Here is a 23,234-nt window from a genome sequence, read left to right on the forward strand (position 1 = left end):
AGACAAACCCAAGAAAATTAGACCCAAGTCTAACCCGACTGGACCCATAGTAAAGGGCACCGACATGTGTGCAGTCTGCAGCCCTGCACGCACCAGTCAGACAGAAAGAAACCTGTTGGCTTCGCATTCAATTTAACCCACAGCTTAATTTATTTTTCTTTGTTATCTGATGGCCACACCAAGGTAATCCCTAAAATGTGCATTCAAAATTGATTGACAGGTCTGTCTCAACGAAAATTAACCTACCGCCAGCTACACGGTGTCGCAAGCGCTCTTGGCAAACAGAGGAGGGGTTGGAAATGGACTCAATGCACACATGCAGGATAGTTCAGGGTTTTATCATGTCTTTTTGGCAAAAACACATTCATTTTAAATGAGCCGAGGCCTGACCTGTGTCTGAAGCACACGTGAAACTTTTAGAACCGAACCAGCTCGGGTCATACCTCAGGTTTTCAGATCTAAGTGGACCCAAGAAGACCTTTAGTAGGAAGGTCTATGTGGGACTTTAGGGCCATTTTCCAAACAGAAGTGAGCATCCCTATGCCATACTCCCTTCGAAGGGCAGAGCCCTTGAAGTGCCCTTCTCTTTCTGCATGTGAATAACAATGAGGATAAACACCATGCAAGGCAACATTTTCCAAATCCTCCAAATACTTTTAAATTTAAAACAAGATTCCTATATGTAATACATATATTATCTGATCGGGCCCTCTGTTATTGTAATGCCCATGCCAGTTCTGTGCTATGATTGGCTCTGTAGAATTACGGTGTCAGTAATATGACCCATGATTTATCTTCTTTTATTCAGTATATAAACGCCCAGGAAAAGTCATTTTACAGTTTTTGGTGTAAGTTTATCTTGAATACTTCCCAGAGTAACATTGTTCATTTTCATAAACAGACTTTCCTTCTGGAGGTACATTGTCATCATAAACAGTTTCTAGTGTGATTATGTGCCTATATATTAATCTCTCATTGACCTCTGCTCTTCCTTTAATGCTTAACCCTAATCTATACATTCATGACAGATGAGTTTATGGTGGCTTTCATAAAGCTTTTTAAAAGAAGTATAATCTCTACTTTGAAATTCCAATATTCAAGTTTTTAATATATTGAACATAATTTAGGCAAAAACAACCAGTGCTGCTACAAAACAATGCACGTATTTGATAAGAAACTGAGGTATTAGTGATGTCCTTTACAATTTTACTGTACAGATGTCTGTGTGTCAAGACAATTGTGAGTTTGAGGCTCTCTGTTAAAGCAGCTGCTCTTTGCAAGTGTTTTGGTAGCTGGACCTGCACTCTTTATCAGTAAAATAAGAGCATGAAACTGAATGACCGTCAGCTAAAACGGTGTAAATATTATAGATTAATATTATAAAATAAATATTCAAATCTCTGTTGTTCTTAATATTAGTTTTCTTTATTAAGTTGTATTAAGTAGATTATTTGACCAAATGCTGAGAACAAATATAAACATAGAGAAACTAAATTTATTGTACACACATTAATTAATTCTCAGAAAAGTAACAAAAATTATTAATATATTGCTATCAGATTTGAAAAGATTTACTATGAACTTTAAGAATGACCAAAAGCAGAGAATTAAATGATTCATTCACTATGAAGACTTTCTGTAGCTGCATACAACATAAAAAGGCAAACAAAGAAACAAAAATCTAATTATTGCAAATGACTAAGTAGATACAATTTTAAAGATAAGTAGTAGTTACTAAAGGCAAATTATTGATTGAAACTTCAGACCAAGTAGGTCAACCTTAAAAGCAAAATGACACAGTGTCCCAAAATTTTTTACATTTTCAGTGGTAGAACAGACCGTCTTTGAGCAAACAAAGAATAAACTCTGCTTCTAATCTCTTTAGTTTTCAGAGAATAGACAATGGGATTCACACAGGGTGAAAGACATGAAGTCATGGACAGGACCACCACCCTTACATTGGTGTTTATAACAAATCCAAAAAATCCAAGATTAAAAACAACCAAAACAGGGGAAAAAAACAATGCCACTAATATAAGATGTTCTGTGCACGTAGCCAGTGCCTTGTATCTGCTCTGGATGCTTTTAATCCTGAATACAGTGATCAGTATACATGTATATGTCAAGAAAATAAAACTAAAAGGTAAAAACATAAGGAGTATAGTTGTGCTAGTGGCGAAACTCCATTGACGTGACGTATCATTGCAGGCGAGCCTAAAAACAGGAGCAAAATCACAGAAATAGCTGTTGACCCTAACAGAAGCACAAAATGATAATTGCGTCATGGATATAGGACCATACAGTGCAATACCAATGCCAAAAACCCAAATCCCACAAATGATATAGGCCATTTTGGTGTTTGTGTTTAAAGACTCCTGTCTCAAAGGGAAACAGATCGCAATCAGCCTATCATAAGCCAGAACGCATAGAGAAATGGACTCAAGGCCTAAAATAGCATAGTAGGTGAACATTTGAACGAGGCACAATTTGAACGGTATAAAATTGTCCAGAAAAAGGTAAATCTTTATCATGCTGGGCACAAGAGACGTGCTGAGCACGAGATCAACCACTGATAGGTTACAAATAGCCATGAATTTTGGAACATGTAGACGATGGTCATAGAAAATAATGGTTATGAGAAAAACATTGGATATGACTGTAAACACATAAACTACAGAAAGGAAAATGACATAGATGTTGGTATAAGCCATAGAGTTAAAACCAACAATATAAAACCCTGGAGGATGAATAAGGGAATTGTTAGGGAGCTCGTCTCGGGTGCTCTGCATTGTTGCCCTCTTTTTATGACCCAGCTTGATAGCAGTGCGATTTGTTTTTTTTTTGGATGAAATTTCGAAAACCTGCAGGTGTACAGTAACCACAGAAATAACAATTCACCATTAACACCTTGTCTGATTACATTTGTCACATTTTCTTAGACAGCATACATAATATTTTAAAACATTCACGAATTTAAATAATTAAACAATATAACACATAGTGAAGATACATGAAAGGTTGTGAATATCACCCCTCCGTTCTCCTTTGCTCCTGAATTTGGAAACACTCTGAATGCTTTTCCACCAACCATTTTTGGGGAAATATATTGCCTAATTTTTCCTCCGGAGGTGTCATTAAAAAAGAAAATACCTCTTGTGTCTGTATAGTCTTGAGAGAAAAGACATTCATTAGTGTGCTTTTATTTCACTAATGGCTGATTTACTTCACTAATAACTAACTATAACTAATTAGTCTGTTTGTTTTCACCTTTATTTTCTGTAAGAATAACAAAATCTCCCTGTGGGATAATTTAATGCTTTATACAACTTTATACAAAGTGAGAAAATCATACCTAAAAACTGTAAAAGTCAGGTTATTTTCAACCCAGCATTGGGTCAAAGAGAGACAAACCCAACCCAGTGCGTTGCATTGTTTAATTGTAGGGGCAAATGTAACCATTTGGGTTAATTTAACCCAAAAGCGGTGTTTGTCAATTTTTGGCCCAGTCGTGTGTTGAAATATCCCAGCATTTTTAGTGCATACAGTAAATGCACCTTAGTACTAAACAGGATAAAGTACTTGAAAATATAAAACAAATAAAGGTTATGAACATCTTTTCAAGAATGAGAAGTGTTTTTTTCTTGTGACAGTAATTGGTAAGTTGCTTTTGATTTACGTCAATTCAAATTTACAGATATATGACACAGCTTGCATGCTTCATGAGATACAAGACAACTGATTTAAAAAGACTTACATTGCAGATGATTTTGATGTGTTAACACAGTTAGTTAAATTTATAAAATACCATAATCATTTCCTTCCTTTCTCTTTTTTTCTGCTTTCCTTCAGTCTTTCACCTAGTTTTTCCTTGTTATCTTACAATAGCTATATTTAAAGATGTCAAGCAAAGTTTCAAATGAAAACCATAACGCTATATAGCAAACAGTGATGTAAAACACATAACCATCTATAACCATCATTATTTGGAAAGACCCGCAATAAAAAAACACATTTCTTCTTTTACAGTATATTAACTGCTCAGCTTTGAAGGTTTATTCATTTTAAACAAAATTTTCAGTAATATAATTCCTATTTAGTCAGTTGGCCCCTAAGCATTCCTGAAAAAGGCTAAAAAAAAATGCCTATAAACCATACTAATTTAATTGTACCTGCTGTGTTGATTGTATCTGAGCTTTTCAAATATGTATGACGTGTTTAGCTTGCTTTTTGATTGTGAGTGAAGTTTTCTGTCAAATAATGCAGTGTTCCTCCTTTAGTACATTGAAACTTTGAGAGGTTAGAGCCCAAATGCCTCAAGGTTTGTTTATTGCTTATTTTACTATTTGTTTTGTCTGTCACTGGGACTGTAGCCTACCTTTTAAAAGGTCCTAAAATGTAAGTAAAGATATGTATGCATTGGGTACAAATATATTATTTTGAGGTACTATGTACTGTTTACGTACAAATGTGTACTTTTTGAAAGGGTACAGCTTCAGTGGCAACTTTTGTATGTATATTTTTGAGATTGTACCAACTAAACAAGAGATTTCTAATTCATAAACTAAATTTAATGGGACAAAATATTACAGATTCAATTCTCAAAATGACTAAAATAACTTTTCTTTTAAGTAGATTTTTAAATGACCAACTAAAACTGTTTTGTTATATGGTAAATCGTGTGCCTTAACAATCTTTCTCGACAAAATCACTTACTTTTACACTATAAAGTATAGTGCCCAAAAGTCAGTATGCAAAAATAAAGTTTGTGATGAATACAGATGCTTTATTGTCTTTTTATATACTTGCATAGCTGCGACATTATACAGAATCACAAGACTGTCAAAGAGCTTTATATGCATGTCTGTCTGACATAGGCTTTATAGCAGTTGTGAAAACAAACACTATAGGATTATTAATCTCTCATTGACCTCTGCCCTTCCTCCAATGCTTAACCCTATAATCTACTTATTCATGACAGATAAGTTTATGGTGGCCTTTACAAAGCTTTTTAAAAGAAGTATAATACACCCCAGCTCGAAAATTAATCTGTACTTTGAAATTCCAATGATATATTATGAAATATTCATGTTTTTAATATATTGTACATAATTTAGGCAATAACAACCAGTGCTGCTACAAAACAATGAACGTATTTGAAAAGAAACTGAGATATCAGCGATGTCCTTTCAAATTTTACTGTAAAGAAATCTTTGCATCATGAAGATTGTGAGTTTGAGGCTCTCTGTTTAAGTAGCTGCTCTTTGCGAGTGTTTTGGTAGGTGGACATGCACTCTTTAAACCTCTGAACAAGAGTCTGACATTTCCTCCAGTCCTGTTTCTCTGCCATGCACTCCTGCAGCGAGTAATGCAGTTCCGCGCAGCCGGTCCGGGCGATCATCTGATCCACTGGATCATCTTCATCCTCGCTTCTGCTCCGGTTGTGCGGCGATGGAGTCGAGGACATTTTTTATCAGTAAAATAAGCGCATGAAACTGACTGACCGTCAGCTGAAACGGTGTCAACATAAAAAGCTGTTATTATAAACTATTCGTACATATCAGTAACGTTAAGTGATTATATTTTAGCAAAAAGCCGTAGAAACATTTTGTTGAAAGCGTCAAGTACTTACATTAATGTTTTAAAATCTCTTCAGACGGACATATTTCATGCAACGGACCGGAAATGTGTTTCATTTTTAAGAGTTCGACAAAAGGCCACATAGGTCGCTTATGCGGGCTGCATACGTCATCAAGCCTTGTGTATTTCAGTTTTAATTCACATTACATTCGTAAGTCATAATATTACAACAATTTTAAATTAACTGATAGTAAACTTTATCATTATTAATATTCTGAAATAAGACAGTCTGTGTGACGTACTGTATGCAGCCTACATATATGACCTCCAAAGTATATGCAGCCTTCCATTTGAGAAACAGCCAGAGTCTATCGCGTAAGTATTGTCCACTAGATGGAAGTGTTGTATTGTTTATTAAATACAACTACAACTGATTAAAGCATGTATAGTTTTATAGTTATTACTATTTTGAAATAGAACATAGCAATACAAATATTCAAATCTCTGTTGTTCTTAATATTAGATTGTTTTCTATATTTAGTTGCATTAAGTAGATTATTTGACCAAATCCTGAGAAAAAATATAAACATAGAGAAACAAAATGTATTGTACACACATTAATTGCAACTCATTTTCAGATAAGTAACACATTTTTTTGTTATATTGCAACCAGATTTGAAAAGATTTACTATGAACTTTTAGAAAAAAAGCAAAGAATTAAATGATTAATTCACTATTAAGAGTTACTGTAGCTGCATACAACATAGATATATTGAAAAAGGCAAACAAAAATCGAAGTATTGCAAATGACCAAATAGATACAATTTTAAAAAACAGTAGTAGTAAATAAAGGCAAATTATCGAGTGAAACTTCAAACCATATAGGTTAACATTATAAGCAAAATGACACAGTGTCCCCCAAAACAATACAAACAATTTCATGTAACCTTACATTTTTAGTGGTAGAACAGACCGTCTTTGAGCAAACAAAGAATAAACTCTGCTTCTAATCTCTTTAGTTTTCAGAGAATAGACAATGGGATTCACACAGGGCATAAGAAGTGAAGTCATGGACAGGACCACCCCCCTTACATTAGGGTTTATAACAATTCCAAAAAATCCAAGATTAAAAACAACCAACACAGGGAAAAAAAACAATGCCACTAATATAAGATGTTCTGTGCACGTAGCCAATGCCTTATATCTGCTTTGGATGCTTTTCATTCTGAATACAGTGATCAGTATACATGTATATGTCAAGAAAATAAAACTGAAAGGGAGAAACACAAGGAGTATAGTTTTGCTGGTGGCGAAACTCCATTGCTGTGATGTATCGTTGCAGGCGAGCCTAAAAACAGGAGCAAAATCACAGAAATAGCTGTTGACCCTAACAGAGCCACAAAATGATAATTGTGTCATGGATATAGGACCATACAGTCCAGTACCAATGCCAAAAACCCAAATCCCACAAATGATATAGGCCATTTTGGTGTTTGTGTTTAAAGACTCCTGTCTCAAAGGGAAACAGATCGCAATCAGCCTATCATAAGCCAGAACGCATAAAGCAATGGCTTCGAGGCCTAAAAGAGCATAGTAGGTGAACATTTGCACAAGGCACAAATTAAATGGTATAAAATTGTCCAGAAAAAGGTAAATCTTTATCATGCCAGGCACAAGAGACGTGCTAAGCATAAGATCAATCACTGACAGGTTAAAAATAGCCATAAACTTTGGAACATGTAGACGATGGTCATAGAAAATAATGGTTATGAGAAAAACATTGGATATGACTGTAAACACATAAATTACTGAAAGGAAAATGACATAGATGTTGGCGTAAGCCATAGAGTTCAGTCCAACAACATAAAACCCTGGAGGATGAATAAGGGAATTGTTTGGGAGCTCGCCCCGGGTGCTCTGCATTGTTGCCCTCTTTTTATGACCCAGCTTGATAGCAGTGCGATTTGTTTTGTTGGATGAAATTTCGAAAACCTGCAGGTGTACAGAAACCACAGAAATAACAATTCACTATTAACACATTGTCTGATTACATTTGTCCAGTATTCTTTAAAAGCATAGATAATATTTTAAAACATTCAACAATGAAAATAATTTATACAATAAAATATATAAAACACAGTGAAGAAACATGAAAGGTTGTGAATATCACCCCTCCGTTCTCCTTTGCTCCCGAATTTGGAAACACTCTGAATGCTTTGTGCAATTCCACCAACCGTTCTTTTTTTGGGGGAAATATATTGCCAATATTTTTCCTCTAGAGGTGTCATTAAAAAAGAAAATACCTCTTGTGTCTGTATAGTCTTGAGAGAAAAGACATTCATTAGTGTGCTTTTATTTCACTAATGGCTGATTTACTTCACCAATAACTAACTATAACTAATTAGTCTGTATGTTTTCACCTTTATTTTCTGGAACAATAACAAAAACTCCCTGTGGGATCATGTAATACTTCATACAACTTTATACAAAGTGAGAAAATCATATACTTAAAAACTGCAGAAGTCAGGTTATTTTCAAGCGTTGGGTCAAAATAAGACAAACCCATTGCGTTGTGTTGTTTTTTTTGTGGGAGCAAATGTCAACATTTTAATTTAACCCAAAGGCTGTGTTTGTCACTTGGCCCAATCGTGTGTTGAAATAACCCATCATTTTAAGTGCATAGAGTGAATGCACCTTAAAGTAGTAAACAGGATGAAGTACTTATACAAAACAAATAAAGTTTCTGAACATCTTTTCAAGAATACAAAAGTTTTTTTCTTTGTTATAGTAATTGTAACCTATTTTTTGTAATCTTTATGGGCTGAAATATAATACATGCTTGCTTTATTTATCATCTAGCATTTGTGATAGAACAGCTCTTATCCCTCAGCCACCAGAGTCATTGTTGTTAGGAAATCAGCTCATCACAAATGAATTATACATGTGTAAAACATCCTCTAGTTTTTTAATACCCGTCTTGTTACATTAATTCAGGTCTTATGACAGATCAGTTGCTGTTGTTTTCCCCTAAGGGAAAACCATATGACTGTAACTCAAAGTGCAATGTTTGCTATAATCGCTGCTTTATTAACATTGTTAATATCATTCATTGCAGCATTGTTCATGAGCAGGATTTCATTCTGCAGTTCTGTGGTCACAATCGTTAATTTCTAGTGTGATCGACACTCATTTTTAAGCAGTCACAAATCAATCGTTGTGTGATGGTACATATGTTGCAGAATGCTATGTACTGTATATAAAATATATGTATTTGAAAACTTTTCTTACCATCAAATGTGAACGAAAAACTTTTATTTTGAAATGAATATAATGTATTTTAATAGGAACTATACAAATCATTTCGGGGTTGTTTTTCCGGACAGGGATTATCTTAACCCAGGACTAGGCCTTAGTTTAATCAGGAAACTATTTTTAACAAACATGCCTTTCTAAAAACATTACTTGTGTGCATTTTGATGCAAAACACTGGGCACTGATGTATTTTGAGATATGTCAGTGCAAGTTGTTTTCAGTTTGGACAGGTCTTACATTTATTTTAGTCTAAAACTAATCTAATCCCTGTCTGGAAAACCGCCTCCTAATGTGTCTCTGAAAATAAATGAGCAGCAAGTAATTTTGCAGATTAGATTTTCTTCAGAAAGTATAAGTGTGTCAGATTTTCATGATATGTCCCATTTAAAGCAAGATGCATATATAGTTTCTATTATCTGACATGGCCCTCTGTTATGGTAATGCCCATGCCAGTTCTGTGCTTTGATTGGCTGAATGTCCTTATAGAAGAATTACATTGAAAGTTACATTGAGTGACTGGCATAGCTGCAGCGTTATACAGAATCAAAACACAACAAGACTGCCTTTCCTCCAATGCTTAACCCTTTAATCTACTCACCCATGACATATTAGTGCATGGTAGCTTTTTAAAAGAAGTAGCATACACACCCAGATAAAAGACAAAACTTTGAAATTCCAATGATACAATATGATAAATCCATGTTTTTTTCAATGGCAAACAGTGCTGCTAAAAAACAATGCACGTGCTGAGATATTAGTGATGTCCTTTACAAATGTATTGTACAGAAGTCTGTGCATCAGGCAGATTGTGAGTTTGAGGCTCTCTGTTTAAGCAGCTGCTCTTTGCGAGTGTTTTGGTAGGTGGACATGCACTCTTTAAACCTCTGAACCAGAGTCTGACATTTCCTCCAGTCCTGTTTCTCTGCCATGCACTCCTGCAGCGAGTAATGCAGCTCTGCGCAGCCGGTCCGGGCGATCATTTGATCCACTGGATCATCTTCATCCTCGCTTCTGCTCCGGTTGTGCGGCGATGGAGTCGAGGCCATTTTAATCAGTAAAATAAGCGCATGAAACTGACTGACCGTCAGCTGAAACGGTGTCAACATAAGAAAAACTGTTATAATACGCTATATCAGTAACGTTAAGTGATTATATTCTAAGCAAATATTTTAAACTTATTAAAAACTAGTCTTAAAAACGCTTTGTTGAAAGCGTCAAGGACTTACATTAATTCTGCACAGTCTCTTCAGACGGACATATTTGTGCAACGGACCAGTAATGTGTTACATTTTTAAGAGTCCGACGGTCACAGAAGGCCGCATCCTCCGGAGGTCGCATATGCAGGCTGGATACGTCATCAAGCCGTTTTATTTCAGTTAACTAAGCACTACACAGAGGCGGCCTTAGCTATGTTTCAACCGTTTCAATTGAAACGGGCCCCGCCCTAAAGGAGGGCCCCAGCCCGGCGCAAGAATGTTTGAACGTGGGGCTATAGAGACAGAGCGCCGCGCGTCATAACCTGAAAACCACGCCCACCGGGGGGGAAAACAATCCAACCGTCTCCATTGACTTTGTATTGCGAGAGGCTGCCTCCTTGTCATTTCTGGCTTATAACAAAAAACAGAATAATGCCTAAAAACTGCTGTGTGACAATATCTACAGCTAACAAGCCAAAGAACCCAGAAATAAGTTTTTATAAGCTGTCGAGCCGTAAAACCCTGTCTTTAAGGAGAATAAAGTGGATCGCCGACTACGTTTCCCCCTATTGGACGCAGTTCTACTAATAGTATTACTATGAAAAGTTGCCTGTTTCCATTTTTGTGTCTTTAAACGCTCGTTTTTGGGGTCGACAGCTTATAAAAACTTATTTACAGATTAAAATTAAAAACAGAATAATACATAAAAGCTGCTGTGTGACAAGGTGTACAGCTAAAAAGCCAAAAAACCCAGAAATAAGTTTTTTTTAAGATGTCGACCTCATAAAACGAGCGTTTAAAGAAACAAAAGTGGAAACAGGCAACTTTTCATAGTACTTCTATTAGTAGAACTGCGTCCACTAGGGGGAAACGTAGTCGGCGATCCACTTTATTCTCCTTAAAAGCTGGGTTTTACGGCTCGACAGCTTATAAAAACTTATTTCTGGGTTCTTTGGCTTGTTAGCTGTACATATTGTCACACAGCAGCTTTTAGGCATTATTCTGTTTTTTGTTATAAGCCAGAAATGACAAGGAGGCAGCCTCTCGCAATACAAAGTCAATGGAGACGGTTGGATTGTTTTCCCCCCCGGTGGGCGTGGTTTTCAAATTTGCATATCGGCGCTCTGTCTCTATGATTCCTGCAAGGGGGAGCTCACATTGTCAGTGCCTGTGGATGTTAAGCAATCACATATCTTTCATTTTAAATCAATTAATTTCTGCTCTTTATTTTCTCTCGGAAGTTCATACGCGCTTTAGCCTGTAGAAATCGGATTATTAATATGAAATGAATGTATTTTATAAAAAAATATAGAACTGCATTAATATTTATTATATGTCATTTAAATTATTTTTAAAAGTAATTTCTTTCATTTTTATAAATCAATGTAGAATCGTTTACAGCAGCATCACAGTGCTTCATAAAAACTCTAAGAAAACGTGCACATGTGGATAATTCTAGAGGTTTAATTATTCTTTAGCATCGGGATCACTAGACGAGAGCTTAATAGCCTTATTTTTGTGAAAACCGACATTTCTTAAATGTGTTACCTGTCGTAGTTAGCCCGTGCGCATTCATTCCGACAAATTTTCCGTCACAAATGGAGAGAATATCAATTTGAAGTACTCATCGCTATATGCCCTATTTATTCCCTTCAAATATCAGAGCTGTGCAGAGAGTTGCGCAATTGTGTCTCATTGCGTGACTGTGACCGCTAAAATACACTTGGAGAATAGAGCAATGAAAGCAACGTCATTTTCATTTTATCTGGAGTGAAAGTTTAAGCGGCTCCCTTCCCGAAGTGCTCTTCAAGGGCGCAAAAACGCAGTTTTGAATTCGACCATGCTCTCTCTCATCAGGCTTGTCTGTGCAAGTGCGATTCCAGGTTTTTAATAATACATTATTTTAGGGACTGATTTCAATGGGTTTTTTTTTAAATAATATTATTGGATTTTATACTAACCTTAATGCAGTATTTAATTGTATTTAAAATATGTGTATAACATCTGTGTGCATTTACTGACTGCCTTTAATATATTTTGTGCATGACGGCATTTTCCTCTAACGCAACATCCACACAATGTTCCATTAAATGAACATAATGACCAAGAACTTTAGATAAATGAGGGGTGATTTTTTTTTACAGTGGCTTGGAAATCGTCTATTTTTGTTTTGCTCCCGCATAACAATGTAAACTGTTTTTATAATAGCCTATTGAACATAGATGCCGTCAGCTCTCGTTCAGATTTTTATTGAGCACGAGGTGACAAAATCGCTGGACAAAGATAAACTTATCAGGGAATTCTCAGCACCCAAACACAGAAAGGTGGATTTCTAATAAGGTTTAGGTGAAATCTACGCTCGCCGCCAGGTGAGCTGTCTACGGTGCTGAAAAAACGCGGAGCCCATCCTTATTTATAAGTTCGGTTCAGTGTCAGTCAGACACTTGTTTGCTTTTGTTAAATAATTCAAGTTGAGGGGATGTTTGAGATGTTTTTTTTTAAAGTCAGCCCAGACAGCTGAAAATATACTGCGCAAATCAATTAAGCAGAGAATTTAGCGTCCATGAAAGGGCGAGGCAACTATAATTGTATAGTTGTAATTAAATAAGGTTGGATCATTTCTTTTGAGCTGCCTGTTCGTGAAGCTAAAAGTGCACGTAATAAAATAATATACCATTGATGCAAACCAACAGGAATCCTTGCTTTTTGCTCTATTATGCTTATGTTTTATGTGGGTAGGGCCTCCTATTAGTTATTGAAACGGGCCACCAGATGCTTAAGGCCGGCTCTGGCACTACATTAATGTTGCTGGCAAAATTTTATATACGTAAACATTAGGGATGAATTTAAACATTTTTGCTTATGTTGTTCATTGTGGAACTTGACAGCTTATCAGGATCCTCTGTTGAAAATTAATGTAATGTACGTATTAAACACTTGCATATTATGCTGACTCTTTCAGTTGTTTTGTAAATGTTATTCTCAGTAATAATAAAAAATACAGAGCAATACATTCGCAAGTGATAATATTACAACAATTTAAGATGAATTAAGTAACTCTATGGAGCGGTTTCCTGGACAGGGTTTAGATAATGCCAGGACTAAGCAGTAGTTATTTTAGGATATTTCAGGAGTTTTTATAAACACAGGCCTACCTTACAAAAACAAACAGGTGTGCATCTTGAGACAAAGCAACAGCACTGATATATTTTAAAATATATAAGTGCAGGCTGTGTTCTGTTAAAACAGCTCAAACAAGCATTTTAGTCTGGGACTAGATTTTAAGCCCTGTCCAGGAAACCACCCCTATAATTGTTAATATCTAAATAAGACTGTGCCTGCAACAAATAAGACATCCATCCATCGACAGCAATGAAAACCAGCTATAGTAATTACAAGTATTGTCCACTAGAGAGAAGTGTTGTGTTGTTTATTAAATACAACTACAACTGATTAAAGCAAGTATAGTTTTTATAGTCAGGACGGTCTTTTGAAATAGTACATAACAATGCAAATTATTCAAATCTGTGTTGCTCTTAATATTAGATTATTTGACCAAATGCTGAGAACAAATATTTATATTTATTGTACACATATTAATTGCAACTCATTATCAGATATGAAAAGTAACACAAAGCACTGTTCTTTAATTCTTGTTATATTGCAACCAGATCTAAAAGAATTATTATGAACTTTGAGAATGACCAAAAGCACTGAAATGATATAAATACATTGAAAAAATGGCAAACAAAGGAACAAAATTCTTCAAATTAGTGCAAATGACCAAGTAGATACAATTTTCAAGATCAGTAGTAGTTAGAAAAGACAAATTGTTGACTGAAACTTCAAACCAAGCAGGTCAACCGTTAAAGCAAAATGACACAGTGTCCCCCAAAACAATACAAACAATCTTTAAATTTTCAGTGTTTGAACAGGCCGTCTCTGAGTAAACAAAGAATAAACTCTGCTTCTAATCTCTTTAGTTTTCAGAGAATAGACAATGGGATTGACACAGGGCGTAAGAAGTGAAGTCATGGACAGGACCACCCCCCTTACATTAGGGTTTATAACAAATCCAAAAAATCCAAGATTAAAAACAACCAACACAGGGAAAAAAACAATGCCACTAATATAAGATGTTCTGTGCATGTAGCCAATGCCTTATATCTGCTCTGGATGCTTTTCATTCTGAATACAGTGATCAGTATACATGTATATGTCAAGAAAATAAAACTGAAAGGTAAAAACATAAGGAGTATAGTTAGGCTAGTGGCGAAACTCCATTGACGTGACGTATCGTTGCAGGCGAGCCTAAAAACAGGAGCAAAATCACAGAAATAGCTGTTGACCCTAACAGAGCCACAAAATGATAATTGTGTCATGGATATAGGACCATACAGTGCAATACCAATGCCAAAAACCCAAATCCCACAAATGATATAGGCCATTTTGGTGTTTGTGTTTAAAGACTCCTGTCTCAAAGGGAAACAGATCGCAATCAGCCTATCATAAGCCAGAACGCATAAAGCAAAGGCTTCGAGGCCTAAAAAAGCATAGTAGGTGAACATTTGAACGAGGCACAATTTGAACGGTATAAAATTGTCCAGAAAAAGGTAAATCTTTATCATGCTGGGCACAAGAGATGTGCTGAGCACGAGATCAACCACTGATAGGTTACAAATAGCCATAAACTTTGGAACATGTAGACGATGGTCATAGAAAATAATGGTGATGAGAAAAACATTGGATATGACTGTAAACACATAAACTACTGAAAGGAAAATGACATAGATGTTAGTATAAGCCATAGAGTTAAAACCAACAATATAAAACCCTGGAGGATGAATAAGGGAATTGTTAGAGAGCTCGTTCCGGGTGATCTGCATTGTTGCCCTCTTTTTATGACCCAGCTTGATAGCAGTGCTATATGTTTTGTTGGATGAAATCTCAAAAACCTGCAGGTGTACAGAAACCACAGAAATAACAATTCACCATTAACACCTTGTCTGATGACATAAGACGTTGTCACATTTTCTTAAAAAGCATAGATAATATTTTAAAACATTCAACAATGAAAAGAATTCATACAATAAAAGATATAACACAGTGAAGATACATGAAAGGTTGTGAATATCACCCCTCCGTTCTCCTTTGCTCCAGAATTTGGAAACACTCTGAATGCTTTGTGCATTTCCACCAACCATTTTTTTGGGGAAATATATTGCCTAATTTTTCCTCCAGAGGTGTCATTAGATAAGAAAATACCTCTTGTGTCTGTATAGTCTTGAGAGAAAAGACATTCATTAGTGTGCTTTTATTTCACTAATGGCTGATTTACTTCACTAATAACTAACTATAACTAATTAGTCTGTTTGTTTTCACCTTTATTTTCTGTAAGAATAACAAAATCTCCCTGTGGGATAATTTAATGCTTTATACAACTTTATACAAAGTGAGAAAATCATATACCTAGAAAATGCTGGCGTATTTGACCAGTGTTGGGTCAAAAAGGGACAAACCAAACTCATTGGTTGTGCTGGTTTTTTTTTTTACTTATTGTTGGTGCAAATATAAACATTTGGGTTTGTCACTTTTTAACCCATGGTGGGTTGAACAGCATTTTAAGTGTGTACAGTTAAAGTACTAAAGAGGATAAAGTACTCTTTATATACAATTTTCAAGAATGCAAAAGTGTTGTTTTGGTTTATTTTTTCTCGTGACAGTAATTGGTAAGTTGCTTTTGATTTACGTCAATTCAAATTTACAGATATATGACACAGCCTGCCTGCTTCAGGAGATACAAGACAAATGATTTAAAAATACTTACATTGCAGATGGTTTTGATGTCTGAACACAGTTAGAGAGCTTGATTAATTCAGGTGTTACATTTATAAAATACCATAAACATTTCCGTCCTTTCTCTCTTTTTCTCCTTTCCTTCAGTCTACTTTTCTTATTCTTATTCTTATTTTCTTCCTGTTTATGTTACAATAGTTATATTTAAATATGTCAAGCAGAGATGGCAGTTTCAAATGAAAATGCTATATGAGCAAACAATGAACACATCATTTGTAGTCCCACAATAAAAAATCACTTCTTTCATGTTAACTGCTCAGCTTTGAAGAGTAATTCATTTTAACTTTCAAAGTTTTTAGGAATAAAATGTCCATTTAGTTATTTAGTGACCGAATGCCTCAAGGTGTTTCGACTGGTCATAATCTGCAAGTAAACTGGGATAATCACACGCCAAAGGGAAAAATAACACGCTCCACACCACCTTATATAAAAATATTAACTAAATGAGTAATTTAACATTCGATGATTCATTGTATTATTAAAAGAGTTCTGAAATAAAAACAATCTGTCTTTTACTGTAATTAAGCCCACACTGCTCTCATCTCATGAGGCCAAGAGGTAATGACCTTAGAGAAGAAGAAATGTAAACAGAACAGTGTTTGCCCTCCGAGCAAAATCGTTTATCTCCCCAACCTCACCAAGGTGTCATAATACTAAAATAAGCGACCGAGAGACAGATCATAAGGGTTTTTCAGGTCAGCTGAGGTCACCATAATGATGTTTAAGTATTATTTTCTTTGTTAAGCAACAAAGAATGATCTCATTCAACATAATGATTATTGCAATATTGAAAACTGTTCTGTTAACTGGCTGCACTTGTGATGTACAGTATGCTGATATAAAAATCAAATCTGAATAATAATTGGAACCTTGCATTCGATTCATCATGTTCATTGAAAGACAGTGTGAATTCAACCTTTTCCAACGCCACCTGGATTTTGTTTTGATTGGAGCTTTAGTAAGACATCAGACTGACAACAGCCTTTAGGTTGTCAATATCACTTAACTGTCTAATGTATCTTATTTAGAAGTTGCATAAGTCACTTTTGTTCCTTAATTGCTAATCTAATTATTGTCTGTCAAGTCTTGCTTTCAAAGACAGCAATTTAATGAGGAAAACAAGGTCTGGTTTGTCATAGAAATTCCCAAAGCTACCACCTGTCCACAAGAAAATCGGATAAGGATTTTAATGAGTCTTAATTAGAACCTTTAACCATTTTTGGGATGTATCTTCACAATCGAAATTCAAAGGCGTATCCAGACATCGTGGGTTGTCAGAAAACCCCAATAGTTGCTTTCATACTTGTAGGATCTACTGAAAATAGCTCTGAGGTGTTGCTTGGCGGAAATTATGCTAATGTGTTCCTTGTGGTATAAGATAATACAGAATCGTAATGGTTGGTTGTCCCAGCACTAGAAAATGAGTTGGCACAAGACCAGAGGAACACAAAAGACCACTGCCTGGCCATTATGAGAGAAAATAGCCTATTTCAACCCGTTTCCTTCTTTATCCCTCGCTATTTTTCCATTTTGCTTTGGTCGGCATAAATATTTGAAAGTTTCCTCAATTTAGAAAGCCATGAATTGGAGAAAGTCATTTAAAATTTCACTCGAGGGACTTAGGGGGCCGACAGAGTCTCAGACACAGGTCTGTTTCTTTACAAGAGGAGAGGGAATAACACTGCTGAGATGCAGAGAGTTTTGTGTATGATTAATGTGTGTGTGTGTATATGAGATAAAGTAGAAGAACTGGGGTGGGAAAGTGGTCTCTCTCTTTCTTTGTCAGGGCCTGGATGTACTGTACGTTCTTAAAGGGATAGTTCACCCAAAAATTACCCCATGATTTAATCACCCTTGATCACCTATATGATTATCTTTTTTCAGACCAAAAAAATCAGAGTTATATTAGAAAATGTCTAATAAAAAAAATGAATGAAGCCCATTAGTCCATCCATCATGGGGTTAATAAAGGCCTCCGAGGGCAATCAATGTGATTTTGTAAGAAAAATATCAACACGATTACAACGAAAATAAAAACCTTCTGGTAATGACTGACACGCGTTCATGAGAAAGTGCGCTTCTGGCATATGGCGTAGGAAAGGGCTAGTCATCATGCGGCCCTCCAATCATCTTCATCTGGCCGCTGGTCATCTTTGTCTGATTCAGAATCAGCGTGGTTACTTTGACCTTCCCACTGTTCATGACAAATGACGGCCGATAAACCGGAAGATGAGTCTGAAAGGGGGTGCCAACCATCTGCGGGTGTGTCATTATTGGACCCAATTTGAGCTGCTTTGGATGCATTAAAAAAAAATAAACTTGCAACTGCACCGCGTGACACGCCGACCGGAAGTGATGTATTTCGGTGTATTACAATGAACACACTGTGTGCAAGGTGAAAATTATGATTTCTTTTGTTTAACTTAATTAGTATCACTTGAATCATTTAAAATAATTTATTACTGATAAGTAAATTTTTAAGTATAAATATAGACGGTTTCATCTGACGCACGTGCGCTGACGCGATACACGTCTGGATCCGAACTTTACTTCCGGTTTCGTTTTTTTAATGGTCTGACTAGTTGCTAAACTGATCTCTTGAACAAATGCCTCGTCGAAAATAACAAATGTTTTGGTTTCCTAGGTAATCTATGTGTTGTTTTTTGTGCTTGTTATATAAATAAACTATGTTTAAAGAACTTTGTTGTTATTATTTATTCTTAGTGGAGTTTACCGGAAGTTACGTGCGGACCGCGACAGACGCTTGTTTATGTTGTTACTGCTGAAACCGTCTATATTCAGAGATTAAAGACTTTTGCGCTGGAATAAGCTTCTCTCATGTTGACACGGATTTACGATTAAACTCAACTTTTATTACGACTGCCACTAGGGGGTAACGTCTGACAGCCGCATCAGAATGTAGTGTACAATGGAAAGGCGGTTTAGCCTATATATCTTTAAAATATTATAAAAAGAAAACAGGAAGTGCAATTTGGTCATTAGGAGTAGACTGTCTATATGTTGTGAATACTTGAAATGTAACAATTTATGATAGTTAAACAGTTATAAACGAAAGAAGTTTAAGAGCTTTGCATTACAGATAGTGCTAAACAAAAATAAATATGTTGATTATTTACACTTGCACTTTTTTTGTGCAATATTAGTTGAACTATTAACATTTGGCTCCCACAATGTTAAACTGTGATTGTTTTCAAAATATTTAAAAAGTAAATTTGAGTTTTCAGTAATTTAAAGGCAAAATACTGAATACAAGAAGTGTGCATGTTTTTTGAGAATGCATGTTTTTTTTTTTAAATATATGACCTATAACAAAAAGTAACAAAAACAACATATATACTATATATACACTGTAAAAGTAAAAAATATATAAAAGGTAAAAATAGAGATTAAAGTTTGGCCCGCATCATATTTACAATTTTTAAATCTGGCCCTCGAGGAAGACAAGATGAAGACCCCTGGCATAGGACTTAGCATATGAAATATAGTGGTATAGTGATGAAGGTGGAAACGCAGGCCAAAAAACTCAATATATGTTTAATATTGAAATATAATAAAGCAATCCAAATTTTCTTTTAAATCCATGTTTTAGATTTCTATTTCCTGATGGGCATTTTTAATTACTCTCTGCGCTTCCGCTACTACATCTCGTACGCTACTACGTCTTGTATGCTACTATGTCTTGTATGCTACACCGTCTTTTATGCTATACGCTGGAAACACAATCTCTGGTGAACGTGTGTTGGTTTTTACTGGAAGTTAGTTATTATGATGATAATAAGAACCATCTTTTTTCAAAAAGAAGTCTTGTATTCGCTTTTGGGATATTTTGGTTATTTATTTTTGTTAAAATGTAAATTAGTCAGCTGTGTAGTTTTCTTTTAAAAATAAAATGGTTTTCTAAAAAAATTGAGAATTGTTTACTATTATTTTAAGAATGAAAAAGATGAATGATGCTGAATGATGCAGAAAATATACTTTTATCTAAACCAATACCATCAGCACATAAACCAAACTTTCTTGCTTAGCATCAGCACCAGTAATTTTCCGATATAGTTTCGAGACCATGTACAGTTAATGAAAATAATGAATCATATAGCGAGCGCTGTAAACACTATTAAACAAACTTTTTCAATCTATATATTACCAACTTTGAAAATGATCCTAAAGGGAAATGATTTCACACAGTTCACCGACTCATTTCTGCTCAAACCCTGTGGGCTTCATATTAGGGGTTGTCCAAGTGCTCGACCGACCTTGCCTTCAAAATCAAACATGCAGTGGTAAGGAACCTAGTAATTAAACCTTGGCAAATGTAGCATGCTCAGGGGTGAAACCTAAGATTTATAGGACATTAGCTTGCCCTGTTATAGTCATGGTCGTGATGAGATTAATTCCAGCTCGGCTATAATTGTCACAGATTTGTCTTCGGTCATGCATCTGTGCTTTTTTTAGAAGCAAATTGTCTTGAACTATCATCTGTATTGTGGAAAGATACCGGGCTATTTAAAGAGAAAGAGAGATGGTGAGGGGCGTATTAGTGATATTACGCTCTCTGTGAGAAAATGCGTCAATACGATCAGAATGACATTTTGTGAATGTATGTGCGAGAACAAATTTTTGTGTAGTTACAAATATGGCTCCCATCATGAAGAATTCATCTCTGTTCTTTCACCTTATATAGACCTCCAAATAACATTTTTCCTTTACAAACAAGGAAGCAAAAACATGGTGTTCGATCAAAATAGTACTGTAATGGTAGAAAAATATAATGACTCCAAATAAACAAAAAGAGCAGATGGTTTGACATCTTGACCTTTATTGAGGATGCAAATCATTCCTTCATTATTATGTCACTGCTCTATATTGTAATTACAAGGTAACTGTGCAGCATCACTATAGATGTTTATATGCAAAGAATTTATGTATGTCAGAATCACTCAGCAAAAGGATACAAAAGCTGTCGCTTGGTGGTACCTTTTCAAAAAAGGACATCTTTGTATCAAAAATGTGCATATTAATACCTCAAAGGTACCTCAGAGGTAGACAGTGGTACTTTAAAGACATCTAAATGGTAAATATTAGTACTGTTTTAAAGGTTACCATACCAGTGACAGCTTTTGTACCTTTTTCTAACAGTATAGATTTCAACATTGCCAAAAACGTTGAATCTCATTTTGTCTTATTGTAAATCTATTTAGATTGTTTGAACTTGGCACTGTATACAATATGGGCATAAACATTTATATTCAATCAATGCATATATGTGTATTCATCCACGCTATATGCACTTAAACATTCACTATAGCTGAACATCAACCTGTATTTCACTGCCCACTGATCTTTCTGATCAACTTAATACTTTTTTTACAATATACACTTAAAAAAATGCATGGCTGTTTTAACCCATGTATGTGTAAAATATGGACAATTCTCACCATTGGGTTTAATAAACATGTGCTGGGTTGTTTCAAATATGGACCTATTTCAATGTTTGTGTTTGTTTATGTATAACCACACCATGGATTAAAACAATCCAGCATTTTAAGTGCACACATCATGTTTGTTCCTATAAATGGGTATATTAGTTATTTATTCCTTAAGTTAGATTTGTAGACTTATTCACATATTTACAATGAGATAGACTAGAGTTCATTGTTATTTGATGACACCTTGAAAAAAGAGCCGGCGTTTGCTATAACTGGCAATGTATTGAAATCCAAACTCCTAAACAGTTCAAGGAGACGAAGTCATCAAGTTGCACTTAAACGGCTACGTTTGCGAGCCTGGGATCGGAGTCCTGTTCATATCTGTAATGATAGACCTCCATCTGATCCCGGCACGCCTCTCTGATGTTATTGAGCCACCTCTTGATGCCTCTTCTGTTCAGGTACAACACCATGAGGAACACAACTCCAATGAGGGCCAACACAATACCGAGAAACACGTAGGAAACAGCCGCCAGATCTTTGTTCGCGCACACCAGCTGCTCCTTTCCAAGTTTCCCCACGATCTTTCCCTTCAAATTGTCTGGTTGCGCGCAGAGCACGCCGCTCGCGTCTGCGCACTGGATGTCGTTCTTCAACCAATCGTAAAACGTCTGCAGAATGCAGTCGCACTCGAATGGATTCGTCGACAAGTAAACGCGTATTTCCTTATGATTGTTCAAGTTTGTTATATTGGTGTTATCCAGCGTCTCGAAGGAATTATTCGTCAGCACCAATGTGCTTAAATTAAGGTTGCCAAATCCAAAAAGTGGGATGGTCTTGAGATGGTTTCCCGCCAGGTCCAGTCTCTCCAGATTACGCAAACTGTCCGTCGAAAGCGCGCTGGGTAGTTGTTCGGCACCCGAAACATTCAGCGTACTGTTCAGGTAAAGATTACGCAACTCTCCCAAGTTGTAAAAAGCATCGGAAGACACGATTATTAAATAGTTGTTACTCAGGTCTAAGGTACGAAGTCGCGGGAGCCCACAAAAAGCGCAACTTTTGATCACTTGTATGTTGTTGTGCTGCAAGGAGAGCGCGCGCAAGTCCATATCCGTCCTGTTGGCTGAAAAAGATCTCTCCGTTAAAATGGTGAGATTATGTCCCTTTAAACTTAAGTTTTGGGTACTTTCACACACATTAAAGGGCAGCTGGATCTCTGTAAAGTTCACACAGGTGACAGATTTGTTCTGACACACACACGAATACGGACATGCATAAGAATAAGCTGATAAAACGCACAAGCAGATCACCGCGAAATAAAACCTTAAAGTTTGAAATAAAGAGCCGACGCGTGGTGTACTACTACTTTCCATTGTATAATGAACTAAATAAATGTCTTCCCAAAACCAGCAAGTTTAACTGGTACCAGTGAGGTGTTTGGTTAAACCGGACGTGATCGCCGAACAATCAGATTCTCTTCATATTGCGGAGGCACTTCGCTTCTAGAATCCGGTTCAGCCATCGAGGAAAGCGGGTCCGTGACGCCGGCTCGTCCTGAAGCTTCCCTGAAGACGCTTACGCTACAAATGTGATGAAACGCTGTCCGGCAGCAGTCTCCCAGAGGTGTGCAAAACCTCGCCCACTTCCGACTCCCCTCAAAGAGATGGAGGGGGGGGGGAGACGCGTGCATTTTTCAATATTACATGAGCACTCTTGAAGGAATGAAGCTAATGTATGTAGGAATCTGTGTAGATTTAATTTGTATGATCTGGTACCTTTATTTTGCTACAAAGAACCTTTTGATGGTTCTGTGGATGTTGAAGGTTCTTTATGGACCATACAGCCT

At 36.0% G+C, this 23,234-nt stretch overlaps 3 protein-coding genes and 1 pseudogene across 3 annotated transcripts; all 4 read right to left on the reverse strand.

The window, feature by feature from the left end:
• Nucleotides 1-1,714: 1,714 nt before the first annotated feature.
• LOC135738586 (olfactory receptor 1L4-like) lies at nt 1,715-3,027 on the reverse strand. The gene has a single exon (XM_065256687.2). The coding sequence runs from the start codon at nt 2,787-2,789 to the stop codon at nt 1,815-1,817; it is 975 nt and encodes a 324-aa protein (XP_065112759.1). The 5' UTR covers nt 2,790-3,027; the 3' UTR covers nt 1,715-1,814.
• Nucleotides 3,028-6,304: 3,277 nt separating this feature from the next.
• Nucleotides 6,305-7,643, reverse strand: LOC135738566 (olfactory receptor 1L4-like). The gene has a single exon (XM_065256669.1). The coding sequence runs from the start codon at nt 7,498-7,500 to the stop codon at nt 6,526-6,528; it is 975 nt and encodes a 324-aa protein (XP_065112741.1). The 5' UTR covers nt 7,501-7,643; the 3' UTR covers nt 6,305-6,525.
• A 6,354-nt stretch (nt 7,644-13,997) lies between these two features.
• On the reverse strand, nt 13,998-14,971 carry LOC135746603 (olfactory receptor 2AT4-like; annotated as a pseudogene).
• Nucleotides 14,972-20,850: 5,879 nt separating this feature from the next.
• On the reverse strand, nt 20,851-22,991 carry tpbgl (trophoblast glycoprotein like). The gene has a single exon (XM_065256650.2). It carries the CDS (start codon nt 22,759-22,761, stop codon nt 21,724-21,726), a length of 1,038 nt encoding a protein of 345 aa, XP_065112722.1. The 5' UTR covers nt 22,762-22,991; the 3' UTR covers nt 20,851-21,723.
• Nucleotides 22,992-23,234: the final 243 nt, after the last annotated feature.

The sequence above is a fragment of the Paramisgurnus dabryanus genome, chromosome 10 (assembly GCF_030506205.2).
Source record: "Paramisgurnus dabryanus chromosome 10, PD_genome_1.1, whole genome shotgun sequence".
NCBI classification, from domain to species: Eukaryota; Metazoa; Chordata; class Actinopteri; order Cypriniformes; family Cobitidae; genus Paramisgurnus; species Paramisgurnus dabryanus.

Bases quoted from the DNA above. Each gene is read 5' to 3' on its own strand.
- LOC135738566 (XM_065256669.1), bottom strand. From the start codon at position 7,500: ATGCAGAGCACCCGGGGCGAGCTCCCAAACAATTCCCTTATTCATCCT.
- tpbgl (XM_065256650.2), bottom strand. From the start codon at position 22,761: ATGGAAAGTAGTAGTACACCACGCGTCGGCTCTTTATTTCAAACTTTA.
- LOC135738586 (XM_065256687.2), bottom strand. From the start codon at position 2,789: ATGCAGAGCACCCGAGACGAGCTCCCTAACAATTCCCTTATTCATCCT.